Source organism: Lagenorhynchus albirostris, chromosome 8 (genome assembly GCF_949774975.1).
Source record: "Lagenorhynchus albirostris chromosome 8, mLagAlb1.1, whole genome shotgun sequence".
In the NCBI taxonomy this organism is placed as follows: domain Eukaryota; kingdom Metazoa; phylum Chordata; class Mammalia; order Artiodactyla; family Delphinidae; genus Lagenorhynchus; species Lagenorhynchus albirostris.
In genome coordinates, this window is record NC_083102.1 from 43,552,060 (window position 1) to 43,567,311 (window position 15,252).

The window sequence follows — 15,252 nt, forward strand, 5'->3', positions numbered from 1 at the left end:
AAATCTGATATAAAATGTCTGGTGAGTCTGAGTGTTTGGTTGAACTTAAAAGACCATCTGGTGGACTTTGCAAAAGCTAACTCAAAATTTAAAATTTTTCTACAGATACAAAGTAACTTTAATTTGTGTTAAGTGCCCAGCAACTATAATTATAGTATTGTAATTATAGTATTTTCTCATAAATATGAAAAGCAATTTATTTTTAAAATATTCATTGTTTTCATTTTTCCAACATCTAAGCTTCAGATTAACCATTAATGCAAATATGAATGCCTTTCATTGATCCTCAACAATAATATTCCACATTCAACCTCTTAAATTGGGGGGATTAGCCACATTGATCAGATGCTATAGGCATCACTGAAGAATTCTACATACGGTTTTTAAATGTTCAATAAAATGATCTAAATAAGCAGAACTGAATAGATCTGGGGATACATGAAGCTTTATAGAAAGTTGTTTTTCTATACATTTATTGAGATTTTCAATTCCTAAACATAATCTGAGATGCTAAAGAGTTTGTCAAGATCTTGCCTCATATACTGACAAACTAGAAAAATTACACAGTTAGATATCTATTTCTCTCATTTTTGATAAGTTTTGTAAAGTTAATGTTAACACACGAATTTTGTCTTTCATTTAAATGCAAAAAGGCTCTATTTAAAATCTAAACTGTCCTGAACACATAATCATTAGCAATTCTCCACCGTTTGACATAATAAGTTCTGAAACAAATTTTGAAGTGTAACATTCTCACAGTCAACAATAAGTGATATCTAAATGGGATCCATTAAGTGCTTGAAGAAATCCTTTTCTATTTTAAAGAAAATAATCTATCAGGTAAACTATTTTCTTGAAATCTTGAATTTATAAAGAATATCTTGTTAGAGATTCTAGATATAAATGATTAAAGGTGCTAATTAAGGGTTTTTTATATCCTTCTTTACCAATAAAATTTATATTTTAAATTATCTCCATTGCAGACATTCAATGTCACTTGTCATTTTTTAATAAAATCATTTGCCATAAAACTTCTAGTGAATTCCTTAAGATACTCTTTTAAAAAAACTGTTAAATTAAACCACTTACTGTAAACAGCCCACTCTTACTGCTACAGGAATGTGGGGAAGTTGAGTGGCCCACTTCAATGTCACATCCTGATAAACATGCAACATGTTATTATGGTTTCCAATCAAAGTATTTATTGTTCCTTCAGAAACTATGGGTTGAAGACAGAAAAAGAGGATAATAAGAAAACAATCATTTCCAACAGTATATTATATCCCTTTTAGAGGATTTATGATACAAATTAATTCTAATGTCTTGACTTAATGCATAAAGATTTTAAGTAATAAAACATTATTTTTCAACTACAAGCTATCAATATCAAAAAGAAAAAAATAATTTTATAAGTATATAAAAACTACATATATAACTATAAAAACTGTAACCAGATAGTGGCCAACATTTTTGTATTTTATCTAGAAAGCATGAACTTGATTAATATTTAACACATTTAAGCTAATATTTACTAGACATTCACTACAGACAAATAATTCTATTAGGCATTACTATGCTCCATTCTGCTTGTAAAAGAGTCTGATGTTCTCTTAGAAGCATCTTGAACAGCCACATCTTGGAAAGCATTAATGCATACCTGAGGCCAATTCTACAAGTCATTTTGTATGAAGTAAAATAACTGACAAAACCAAATGTGTGCTTTATATCACACTTCTATTCAAACTTTAAAAGTTAAAATTTCCATTACATGTGCTGTATAAAACTATTTTCCTAAATGTTTAAAATATATGTGAGTGATTTGGGCTTTTTTTGGTGTATAAAATATAGTCATGACATATGGAAGAGATACAAGAAAATCTTTCTACACACCTGAGCAATATGGGAGAAAACAACTTGGGCTACAATCAAGTTTCTTCATAAATCGAATTTGTCCATTATCCTTAAGGCAAAAAAAGTTTCTCTCACCAAGAACAAAAACAGAAGAGGCTGACTGATTGAAAGAAACAATACATATATCAAGGGCTTGCTCTCCAATATTTAGAGTCCAATCCACCTGCAAAGGAAAACTTATGATCAATTTAGTTGCTAAAAACAGAACATTTTAGTCACTGTCATATCAATACAATTAAGAAATGCTTTACAACAACGCAGGCATAAAGATTGGCTAACCTTGGGCTTCCTTGATGGTGCAGTGCTTACGAATCTGCCTGCCAATGCAGAGGACACAGGTTCAAGTCCTGGTCCAGGAAGATCCCACACGCCATGAAGCAACTAAGCCCGTGCACCACAACTACTGAGCCTGCGCTCTAGAGCCCATGAGCCACGACTACTGAACCCGTGTACCACAAATACTGAAGCCCACGTGCCTAGAGCCTGTGCTCCTCAACAAAACAAGCCACCACAATGAGAAGCCTGCGCACGTCAACGAAGAGTAGCCCCCACTCACCACAACTACAAAAAGCCCGCATGCAGCAACAAAGACACAACAGAGCCAAAAATAAATAAACAAAATAAATAATTTTTTAAAAAAATTTAAAAAAAAAGATTGGCTAACCTTCATTCACTTTTTTTTTCCTATGACCTTATTTCTGATATTTTGTAGACTCTAATAGTTTTTGCCCCATCTTTTACCAAATGATATTAGCTATTCAGTGGTTCAAAAACACTCATATAAGTTTAATCAAGGAGGTGAAGATCTGTGCATCAAAAACTATAAAACATTGGTGAAAGAAATTGAAGAGCACAAATAAATGGAAAGATATTCCATGTTCATGGATTAGAAGAATTAATATTACTAAAATGTCCCTACTACCCAAGGTGATCTACAGATTCAAATCCCTATCAAAATTCCAATGACATTTTTCACAGAAATAGAAAAAAAATGTAAATTCATATGAACCCACAAGACTCCAAATAGCCAAAGCAATCTTGAGCAAAAAGAACAAAGCTGGAAGCATCATACTACCTGATTCCAAAATATACTACAAAACTACAGCATGGAACTGGCATAAAAAACAAACATCTAGACCAGTGGAACAGAATAGGGAGCCAAGAAATAAAACTCTGCATTTACAGTCAACTCATCTTTGACAAAGGTTCCAAGAACACACAATGCAAGATGGTAGTCTCTTCAAAAAATGGTGTTGGGAAAACTTGATATCCACATGCAGAGAAATGAAAATGAACCCCTATCTCATACCATATGCAAAAATCAATTCAAAATGGCTTAAAGACTCAAACATAAGAACTGATACTGCAAAATTATTGGAAGAAAACATAGGGAAAAGCTCAATGATTTTTTTGGATATGACCTCAAAAGCACAGGCAACAGTATTAAAATAGACAAAAGGGATTTCATCAAACTAAAAAGCTTCTGCAGGGAAAAAAAGAAAAAGGTCATTATGGGATTATATGAAATCATGTGTGTGAAACTTTTGAAAATTGTAAAGCATTATAGAATTTAAAGTCTTTTATCCAATAAAAAAAATTTTTTTAAAGCTCTGCACAGCAAAGGAAACAATCAATTGTGTGAAGAGACAATCTATGAAATGGAAAAAAATATATCCATATAGCCAGTAAGGAGTTAATATACAAAAATATATAAGAAACTCAGACAGCTCAATAGCAAGAAAACAAATATCTGATTTTAAAATGGGCAAAAGACCTAAATAGACATTTCTAAAAATAAGACATACAAATGGCCAACAGGTATATTAAAAAATGCTCACCACCACTAATCATCAGGGAAATGCAATGTGAGATGGAATGCACAAAAGTACGTGGATAAAGAGGAAGTAAGATTGCCCTCAAAGTTAGGCTTTGAGGCAAGAATCAACAAATAAAAGTTCAGAGAAGAGATATGAAAAGTCACATTAAAGATAGGTAGATAGATAGATAGATAGATGGACTTCCCTGGTGGCGCAGTGGTAAAGAATCCGCCTGCCAATGCATGGGACACGGTTTTGATCCATGGTCCGGGAAGATCCCACATGCTGCAGAGCAACTAAGCCCACACACCACAACTACTGAGCCTGTGTGCTGCAACTACTGAAGCCCGCGTGCTCTAGGGCCCACGTGCCGCAACTACTGAGCCCTCATGCTGCAACTACTGAAGCCTGCGCACCTAGAGCCCATGGTGCACAACAAGAGAAGCCACTGCAATGAGAAGCCCGTGCACCACAACAAAGAGTAGCCCCCACTTGCCACAACTAGAGAAAGCCCACATGCAGCAACGAAGACCCAAAGCAGCCAAAAAATAAAATTTTAAATATATATATATATAAATTTCATGCCATCCAGAAATGATTTAGGTATTAATCTGTCTACTTTAGGATTAAAATATCTGAAGAAGATATGAAATCCAAATGGGGCTAGCCAGAGAGGCAAATATAATCAGTGTGTATATAAGAACAATCTGGAATAGGGAGACAGCATAGTGAATATAGGTAGATGCATCAGATTATCTTCATCTAAATTCAGATTCAACACCAAGAAATCATTCAATTGCCACTTAGTTCAAGTGTAGTTTACCTATATGAAAAGATTCTACTGGACACAAGACATGAACATCAGTCCTAAGACAGTTAACGTTTCTCATTACAATATAATAGGCTAGCATTCTAGCATTACTTTTCAGTGCTTGTAACTCAGGCTGATGTGTCCCTGACTCTGAGAGATGACGATTCATTCAGAGTGGATAGGCAAAGTTTCTGAGGCCACAGGCCAAGATCCTGCCACTAAATACTTTCAGTTCACTAGGTACTGAGTGACACTCTTTGTAACCTGTCCTTAGGGAAATATACCACATTCTAAATTAGTGAGTCTCAAAATGCACAGAAGTTTACTAAGAACAATCATTTAAAATTTCTTCCATTTCCAGCCATCATAGAGTAATAGGAAAAAAATCTACCATCCATCTGAAACAACCACAACACAGACAAAATGTATGAAACAACCATTTGCAAGGCACTGGATATCAGAAAACAAAGGACAGCAATCCGCTTAAAAACAGAAAATAAATGAGGTGAATGGTAAAATTGCTCCTGCCATGAGAGAGTTTTCAGGCCATGGCACAGGGAGAAACAACCCAGGCAAAGCCCAACAGACTCCCTGAGTTGAGGAGATGTATGATAAGAGTTCAGAAAAACCAAGGCAGCTAGAGTGCATAAGACAGCATGACAAAGAAAGAGAACAGCACAGGGACAGAACTCTGAGATCTGTAAAGAATCCTCTCAAGTATTCAGCTGAGTACTTATCAGCACATTCATGTAGAAAACTACTCAAAGCCAGGGAAAGAACCACTCAAAAGGATTAGCGGTAACAGTGCCCAGCATTCACAAAGGGCCTGGAATACTGCCAGTGCCCGCCAGCCAGACTGGAACACCTCATAATTCAAAGGGAGGTGGATAGAGCACTCAAAGGGTATTACCTCAGGAGTAGGGAATAAGTAGCCCCAGAATGAGCACTGCTCTGGTCCCACCTAACAAGACTTAAAAGCAAGAGCCAAAAAGATCAAACTGTTTCCAACTAACTTAACTGTCTCCCAGGCCTAAGCTCAAGAAGATTTATAGAAACACAAAAATATCTAGCACCCAACAAAGTAAAATTGACTATATCCTGGCATCTAATAAAAAATTACCAAGCATGTAAAGAAAAAGGAAAATGTGATCCATGATGTGGAGATAAATAAATAAACTGAAATTCACTCAAAATTGATACAGACTCTTTTTTGTGGCGCCTCAGAGGCGGTCGGCCACTTCAGAATGAAGCTGAACATCTCTTTCCCAGCCACTGGCTGCCAGAAACTCATTGAAGTGGACGATGAATGAAAACTTCATACCTTTTATGAGAAGCGTATGGCCACAGAAGTTGCTGCTGACGCTCCGGGAGAAGAATGGAAGGGTTACATGGTCCGAATCAGTGGTGGAAAAGACAAACAGGGTTTCCCCGTGAAACAGGGTGTTTTGACCCATGGCCAAGTCCACCTGCTACTGAGTAAGGGGCATTCTTGTTACAGACCAAGGAGGACTGGAGAAAGAAAGGGCAAATCTGCATGGGGTTGCATTGTAGATGCCAATCTGAGAGTTCTCAATTTGGTCATCGATAAAAAAGGGGAGAAGGATATTCCTGGACTCACTGATACTACTGTGCCTCATTGCCTGGGGCTTCAAAGAGCTAGCAGAATCCGCAAACTTTTCAATCTCTCTAAAGAAGATGATGTCCACCAATATGTTGTGAGAAAGCCCCTAAACAAAGAAGGTAAGAAACCTAGGACCAAAGCACCCAAGATTCAGCATCTTGTTACTCCACGTGTTCTGCAAGACAAACATCGGTGTATTGCTCTGAAGAAACAGTGTACTATGAAAAATAAGGAAGAGGCTGCAGAATATGCTAAACTTTGGGCCAGGAGGATGAAGGAGGCCAAAGAAAAACGCCAGGAACAGATTGCCAAGAGTTGGAGGCTGTCCTCTCTGAGAGCTTCTACTTCTAAGTCTGAGTCCAGTCAAAAATGAGATGTTCTAAGAGTAACAAATAAATAAGATCAGACATAAAAAAAAAGATATAGATGTTAGAATTAGAAAACAAGGACATTAAAACAATTATTATAACTATATTCTTTACCTTTAAAAAGTTAAGTAGATGCATGGAAGATATTTTTTAAATCACCCAAAGTGAACTTGTAGAGATAGAAGCTCTACCAGATGGGAATTAATACCAGATTAGACACTGTAGAAAGAATATTAGTGACCTTGAAAACATAGCAGTACAAATTATCCAAAATGAAATAGAAAAAAGAATTTTTGAAAAGAAAAAGAAAATCTGTGACCTGTAGGGTAACTTCAAGTACCCTAAATGTATGTGTAATTGAGAGGAGAGGAGAAAAGATGGAGAACAGAAAAATATATATGAAGAATTAATAGCTAAAAATTTTCTAAATTTCATAAAAATTATAAATTCACTGATACACGAAGTTCAACAAATCTTAAGCATCGAAAAAGGAATGAAAGAAAGGAAAACTACACAAAGCACATCATAATCTAATTGCTCAAAACAAGTGATAAGAGAAAATCTGAAAAACATCCAGAGAAAAAAGACATTATATACAAAAGGACAAAGATAAGATGAAAGATTTCTCATGGGAACAATGCAAGCTAGAAGACAGAGGAGACCTCTGCTCTTGGAGAAGGAAATCAAGATGGCAGAGTCACAGGATGTAGAACTCACCTCCAGCATCAAACACAGCAAAAATACATCCATATGTGGAACAATTCTCACCAAAAATTAACTGGAAACTGGCAGAAAGACTCCTGTACAACCAAGGCTGGAAGAGAGATCCACACATAATCAGGTAGAAAGGGAAGAGAAGCGATCAGGTCAGGACCTGTGTGAGGGATGGGGCTCAGAGGAAAAGTGAGACTTCACAGGCAGAGATCCTCCCTGGGAAGTGAGCAATTTGAACTACATGTTGGACACCCTAGCTCTGGGGTCCTGCACAGAGAAGACAAACCCCCTTGGCTGGTTGGAGGGCAGGTGGGACTAATAGGAAGGCTGGGGGAATCCCAGATCCAACTCAGAAGGAGTGCACACATGCTTGTTCACTCCCAAAACAGGGCGGAACGTGCAGATCGGAACTTCATGGGTGGCTGACTGGTTTCCTGCAACCGCCTCGTGAGTGCCCCAGCCTGAGCAGACTGAATGCTCCAGCCCTGCTTACTTGACATTGCAGCTCCACACTATAGTGAAGGCTGCCATGACTGAGGAAAGAGCTCAGCAGTGAAACACAGAGGCAGCTAAGACCAAAAGCACTGTCTAACCAGGGAGGGGGCAGCACAGGCAGCACATCAGAAGAAGCCTAACCTCTGTCTATGGCTGGACCACCACAGCCTATACCCATTCAAATACCAAGAGCCTGCACCGGCACTCCTACTCTAGCACTGCTCCCCTCTGCGACAACGGTGCCAGTGCTGAAAATGGGGAGGGCTCACACTTAAAGGGAACAGAGCCAGAAAGACTCCACCCTCAGGGCTTCTGCTCCAGCAACTTGGGACCTGACCCCACCTTTGATAGGGTAGTGATGGCCACTGAAGAGAGGGGAATCCTTGGCTCATACCTGGCTCTGTCCTTAGCCCTTCCTTCTCCAGCCCACTTCCTACCAAGGTGATAGCTGCCAGCACACCCTGAGGAAAGATGTGACTTATGTTCACATCAAATCCAGCTCTCCCATCAAAACCACTGGGCACATACAAACTATACAAGGATGCTCCCACATAAGGACACTGAATTAGATAACTGTTTCACCTAATTTCATAGAAAGAGAGAAAGTTAAGCAAAATGAGAAGACAGAGGAATTGGTCTCAATAGAAAGAGCAAGAGAAAACACCTAAAAAAACAGAAAAATGGGGCTTCCCTGGTGGCGCAGTGGTTGAGAGTCTGCCTGCCGATGCAGGGGACACGGGTTTGCGCCCCGGTCCGGGAAGATCCCACGTGCCACGGAGCGGCTAGGCCCGTGAGCCATGACCGCTGAGCCTGAGCATCCAGAGCCTGTGCTCCACAACGGGAGAGGCCACAACAGTGAGAGGCCCGCGTACCACAAAAAAATTAAAAATAAACAATTCACCAGATAAAGAATTCAAAGCATTAGTAATAAGACTACTAATTGAATTAGGGAAAAGAATAGATGAACAAAGTGAGAATTTTAACAAGAAACTGTAAAAATAAAAACAAATTTAAAAAATGAGAACAGTTTTAAGAGATAACATCAAATGTACCAACATTCGCAGGAGCCCCAGAAGGAGAAGAGAGAGAGAGAAAGGGGTTGAAAATGTATTGGATGAAATTACGGCTGAAAACTTCCCAAACCTAAAGAAGGAAATGGATATACAGATACAGGAAACACAGAGGGTCCCAAAGAAGATGAATCCAAACAGATCCACAGCAAGACATATCATAATTAAACTGGCAAAAATTAAAGATAAAGACAGAGTTCTAGGGGCAGCAAGAGAAAACCAAAGAGTTATACACGAGGGAACCCCCATAAGACTACTAGCTGATTTTTCTGCAGAAACTTTGCAGGCCAGAAGGAAGTGGCATGATATACTCCAAGTGCTGAAAGGGGGAAAACCTGCAACCTAGGATACTCCACCAAGCAAGATTATCAGTTATAATTGAAAGAGAGATAAAGAGCTTCTCAGACAAGCAAAAATTAAAAGCATTCATCAATCAATACTAAATCTACCCTAAAAGAAATGCTAAAACATCTTCTCTAAGTGGGAAAGAAGTAAAAATCTATAGGAAAGGGAAAATCCCACTAAGAAAGACAAATACATAGTAAGGACTGAGGATCAACCACTTAAATAAGCTACTATGAAGATTAAAAGACAAAAAAATTATAAAAGCAACTATAATAAACAGTTAAGGGATAAACATGAAGGCGTAAAATATAACATCAAAAGCACGAAATATGGGGGGAGGGGAGTAAAAAATGTAGATCTTTAGAATGTGTTTGAACTTAAATGACCACCAGTTTAAAACAAGTAGATACAGTTGTAGGTCAACATATATGAAACCCATGGTAACCACAAATCAAAAACTTACAACAGATACACAAAAATTAGAGAGAAAGGAACACAAGCATACCACTAAAGAAAATCATCAAACCATGGAGAAGAAACAAAAAGAAGAAGAAATGAACAGAGAAGAGCTACAAAAACAACTGGAAAACAAGTAATAAAATGGCAATAAGTACATACCTATCAATATTTTTTTAAATATCAGTGGACTAAATGCTCCAATCAAAAGACATAGGGTGTAAATCAACTATACCTCAATAAAAAATATTTTTTAAGACATAGGGTGTCTGATTGGATTAAAAAAACAAGACCCATCTGTATGCTGCTTACAAGAGACTCACTTCAGAGCCAAAGACACACACAGACTAAAAGTGAGGAGATGGAGAAAGATATTTCATTCATGCAAACAGAAACGACAAGACAGCAAGGATAGCAACATTCATATCAGACAAAATGGACTTTAAAACAAAGCCTATAACAAAAGACAAAGAAGTGCATTATATCATTATAATATCATAATAATATAATACATGATATCATATAATAATATCACTATATCATTATAAAAGGATCAATACAAGAAGAGGATATTACAATCATTAACATATATGCACGCAGTACAGGAGCACCTAAATATATAAAGCAAATAGTAACAGACATAAAGGGGAAAATTGACAAGAATACAATAATAGTAGAAGACTTTAAAACCCCACTTACATCAATGGACAGATCATCAAGACAGAAAATCAGTAACACAACAGTGGTCTTAAATGACACAATAAACCAGTTGGACTTAATAAATACCTACAGGGCATTCCATCCAAAACCAGCAGAATACACATTCTTTTCAAGTGTACATGGAACAGTCTCCAGAACAGATCACATGCTGGGCCACAAAACAAGTATCAGCAAATTTAAGAGGATAGAAATTATACCAAGCATTTTTTCCAAACACAATAGTATGAAACTAGAAATCAATTACCGAAAGAAAAATGGGAAAAGCACAAACATGTGGAAGTTAAACAACATACTACTAAAAAACCAATTGGTCAATGAGGAAATCAGAAAATACCTCAAAACAAATGAAAATGGTAACACAACTTTCCAAAATCTATGCAATGAAGCAAAAGCCATTCTGAGAGGGAAGTTTATAGACACAGGTCCACCTCAAGAAACAAGATAAATCTCAAATATACAACCTAACCTACCATCTAAAGCAATTAGAAAAAGAAGAACAAACAAAGCCCAGAGTCAGCATAAGGAAGGAAACAATAAAGATCAGAGAGGAAATAAATAAAATAGAGACAAAAAATATAAGAGAGAAGATCAATGAAAGCAAGAGCTACTTTTTTGAAAAGATAAACAAAATTGATAAACCTTTAGCCAGGCTCACCAAGAAGAAAAGAGAGGACCCAGATAAACAAAATAAGAAATGAAAGAGGAGAAATAACAACCAATACCACAAGATACAAAAAATCATAAGAGAATACTACAGCTATATGTCAACAAATTGGACAACCTAGAAGAAATGGACAAATTTCTAGAAACATACAACCTGACAAGATTGAATCAGGAAGAAATAGACAATCTGCATAAATGGATCGCTAGCAGTGAAATTGAATTTGCAATTTAAAAAAAATTTCCAGCAAACAAAAGTCCAAGACCAGACAGGTTCACAGGGGAATTCTACCAAAAATATAAAGAAGAATTTTACCAATCTTTCTCAAACTTTTCCAAGAAATTAAAGAGGACAGTAAACTCCCAAATCCATACTATGAGGCCACCTTTACCTTGATACCAAAACCAGACAAAAACACTACACAAAAGGAAAATTACAGGTTAATACTTTTAATGAATATAGATGCAAAAAGCCTCAATGAAATATTAGCAAACTGAATCCTACAACATATAAATAGAATCATACACCATGATCAAGTTGGATTTATTCCAGGGATGCAAGGATGGTTCAATATTTGCAAATCAATCAATGTGATACACCACATTAACAAAAGGAAAGATAAAAATCACATGATCCTCTCAATAGACACAGAAAAGGCATTTGACAAAATTCCACATCTACTCATGATAAAAACTCTCATCAAAGATGGTATAGAGAGAGCATATCTCAACATAATAAAGGCCATTTATGACAAACCCATAGCTAACATCATACTCAATGATGAAAACCCAAAAGCATTTCTGCTAAAATCAGGAACAAAACAAGGATGCCCACTCTCACACTTGTTTAACATAGTATTGGAAGCCCTAGCCACAGCAATCCAACAAGAAAAAGAGATAAAATGTATCCAAATTGAAAGGGAAGAAGTAAAACTTCACTCTTTGCAGATGACATGGTATTTTATATATAGAAAACCCTAAAGTCTCCACCAAAAAACTATTGGAACTAATAAATGACTTCAGAAAGTTGCAGAATACAAGATCAATACAGACAGTCTGTCGTTTTCCTATAAATAATGAACTATCAGAAAGAGAAAGCAAGAAAACAATCTTGTTTAAAATCGCATCAAGAAGAATAAAATACCTAGGAATAAACTTAACCAAGGAGGTTAAAGACCTATGCTCTAAAACTATAAAACATCGATGAAGGAATTTGAAAATGATGCAAAGAAATAGAAAGATATCCTATGTTCTTGGATTAGAAGAATTAATATTGTTAAAATGTCCATACTACCCAAAGCAATCTACAGATTTAATGTAATCCCTATTAAAATTCCCATGATATATTTCACAGAATTAGAACAAATAATCCTAAAATCTATATGGAACTACAAAAGACTCTGAATTGCCAAAGAAATCCTGAGAAAAAGAACAAAGCTGGAAGTAAGTCCCTGAGTTCAAACCACACTACAAAGCTGTTGTAATCAAAACAGCGTGGTACTGGCACACAAACAGACACATAGATCAATGGAACAGAATAGAGAGCCCAGATATAAACCCACACACCTATGGTCAATTAATCTATGACAAAAGAGGCAAGAATATACCATGGAGAAAAGACAGTCTCTTCAGTAAGTGGTGCTGGGAAAACTGAGCAGCTACATGTGAAAGAATGAGATTAGAACATTTTGCCACACCTTATAGAAAAATATACTCAGAGTGGATTAAAGACCAGAAACAATAAAATTCAAACAATTTTTCTTCAAACTACTTTTTCAAGTTATCAAACGTCCACGTTTGTCTTTGAGCTAACTTTATCTTTGTAGACTGTGAACATTTTTTCATCTTTTACTTATATATTTCATCACATGCCTATTAGTAGCAACTTTTTTGCCTATTAAAGGAATTTTTAATTTTTCTATTTTTATTTTGTTAGTTTATAATCACTTCAGTTAAAAGTGACCACATCTGGATATCTATCATTCTAGTTGTACAACTCTATAATCTGCTATATTATGACCATGCTCCATTGCTCAATAATAGCCAACTAAATTCTTTGATCATTGACATAACTTTAACACAGAAAAGAGAAATGGCTAAAATATATGTTTTTTAAATTTTTATTCCCAGGAATTCTTATTCTAAATGAACATCTATAATTAGATATAACATTACTAAAATTTTCATATATTTTTAAAAGGCCTTACAACTAGTCTTTTTCCAGAACCAAGTTTTTGCTGTTCAGTCTCTTGTCTTTTATCTGCATCCGTTGCAAAAGCAAGTACTTGGTATCTGTTTAAAAGATATGGAATAATTGTAAGTGACTTTATAGTTAAAAAGTGTAAATTATTTTAAACTTTAAAAACACATAATCTCGGTATAGCTAAAATTTTTAAATGCACATTATCTACAAACCTTACGAATAACCTTCCCCTTGATTTTAAAAATTGTAAAATTTAGTAATGAATTCATACTGAATGATACTGTGGCTTAAGACTATGTAAACCTGCAATGGTAAAGAAATTATAACCATATGTCCCAAAATTCAATGTTGGAAAAATAGCTCTGCCACATATCAAAGCATTTCCATTAGAAGTTTATGTGACAAAAACAATACTCAAGAAAGATCCAGCACCAAAACACAAAATAGAAAAAAATACAAATAATGCAAAGCAACCAGACGACTTGTTGCAAACCCCCAAAAAAAGTAGTAGTAGAAATAGTAGAAATTATTAATAGATAATTTATGGACCCCAGAACACCTGATTTTAATTCCCAGCTAAAGCATTAACTAGTTGAGAAAATTTTTTTTAATTAATCACTCTGTCTTATCTATAAAATGGAATAATAATCTCAAACTGAAGCATTGTTAAAAGAATTAAAAAATAATCTAGTGCCTAGTACAGTATCTGGTATACACTAGGTGCCCAATTATTGATTAACAGACTGACAAACACATAGATACAGATTTATATATACATAGAGATAAATCACATAGTAATTTATCTGGTATGTAATAAGTTCTCAATAATGGACATTATAACTTTCTATAAGTATTTTAAAGCTTTTATTTCAATAGTAACATTTAACACAACATTGTAAATCAATTATACGTCAATAAAATAAATTTTTTAAAAGTTAAAAATTAAAAAATAGTAACATTTAGCTCAAATCATTCTTAAAAACAATTTATAAATATCATTCAATTTAGAAATGATTCAGACAATAAAGTTTAAATTCCCTTACTCACATTAATTTATGGTGTATTGTTAGAGTAATAATCCTACTCAAAATGAAGAAATTTTAGGCTCATAGATTCCTTTCCCTCTTTTTTTTTTTTTTGAAGTTTCTTACTTTTATTGTTGGTGCATATCTAGTTACATAGAGGAGATAGGGAAGGCTCTCCAAAAGGTAACACTTAGCAGAGAAAAGGTATTAGAAGGTTAACAAAAACATCTCAACAAATAATTAAGCCTTTCCCTCTTATTGAATCAAAACTTCTTACATTGCTCTTTGATAGCTAAGAGGAAAATTAGTAGGTAGATATATTCAGACATCTCATATTGTCTAAAGAAAGATGTCTGATAGTGTAAACATCAGGGACCTGAATAAATAAAGGCAATGCAGAATATCTAAACAAGTACCGAAATTTACACTGGTATTCAAATGTCATATACCAACTCTTTTTTTTTTTGCAGTACGCAGGCCTCTCACTGTTGTGGCCTCTCCCGTTGTGGAGCACAGGCTCCGGATGCGCAGGCTCAGCGGCCATGGCTCATGGGCCTAGCCGCTCGGCGGCATGTGGGATCCTCCCGGACCGGGGCACGAACCCGTGTCCCCTGCATTGGCAGGCGGACTCTCAACCACTGCGCCACCAGGGAAGCCCATATACCAACTCTTAAAGCCTTCTATCTCAATCAGCAATACTTAATTTGTAAAAAGTCTCCAATTTTCAGTGAATGCAGAATGACTATGAATTAAGATCGATTTTGCAATGCATTCATGAAAATTACAGTTAATAAGAAAGCTTAATGTATATAAAGTTCATTCATTCAATAAACATATAGTAGGGATCTCATATAAGCATTAACAAGGGGGAAAACTACTACATGACCTATATCCACCAGGACCTTCCAAAGTAGTTGTGAAGATTCATATACAAACAAATAAGTGTAACTCAGAGTACCCTGTGCTAATAGAAGGTATGCATATAAGTACCAAGGGAATATGATCGCAGGAACAGGTAATTGGGGTGGAGGAAATA

At 35.8% G+C, this 15,252-nt stretch overlaps 1 protein-coding gene and 1 pseudogene across 7 annotated transcripts in view; one reads left to right on the plus strand and one right to left on the minus strand.

The window, feature by feature from the left end:
* Nucleotides 1-15,252, minus strand: part of BBS9 (Bardet-Biedl syndrome 9) — a 446,338-nt gene that overhangs the window by 325,406 nt on the left and 105,680 nt on the right. For all 7 annotated transcript variants that reach the window (XM_060156865.1, XM_060156866.1, XM_060156864.1 and 4 more), the window contains 3 exons: nt 13,196-13,280; nt 1,891-2,074; nt 1,090-1,219 (listed from right to left, as the gene is read on the minus strand). In XM_060156865.1, the coding sequence (XP_060012848.1) occupies nt 1,090-1,219; nt 1,891-2,074; nt 13,196-13,280 (399 nt within the window). The remainder of the gene's footprint in view (nt 1-1,089; nt 1,220-1,890; nt 2,075-13,195; nt 13,281-15,252) is intronic.
* LOC132524191 (small ribosomal subunit protein eS6-like) lies at nt 5,784-6,579 on the plus strand (annotated as a pseudogene).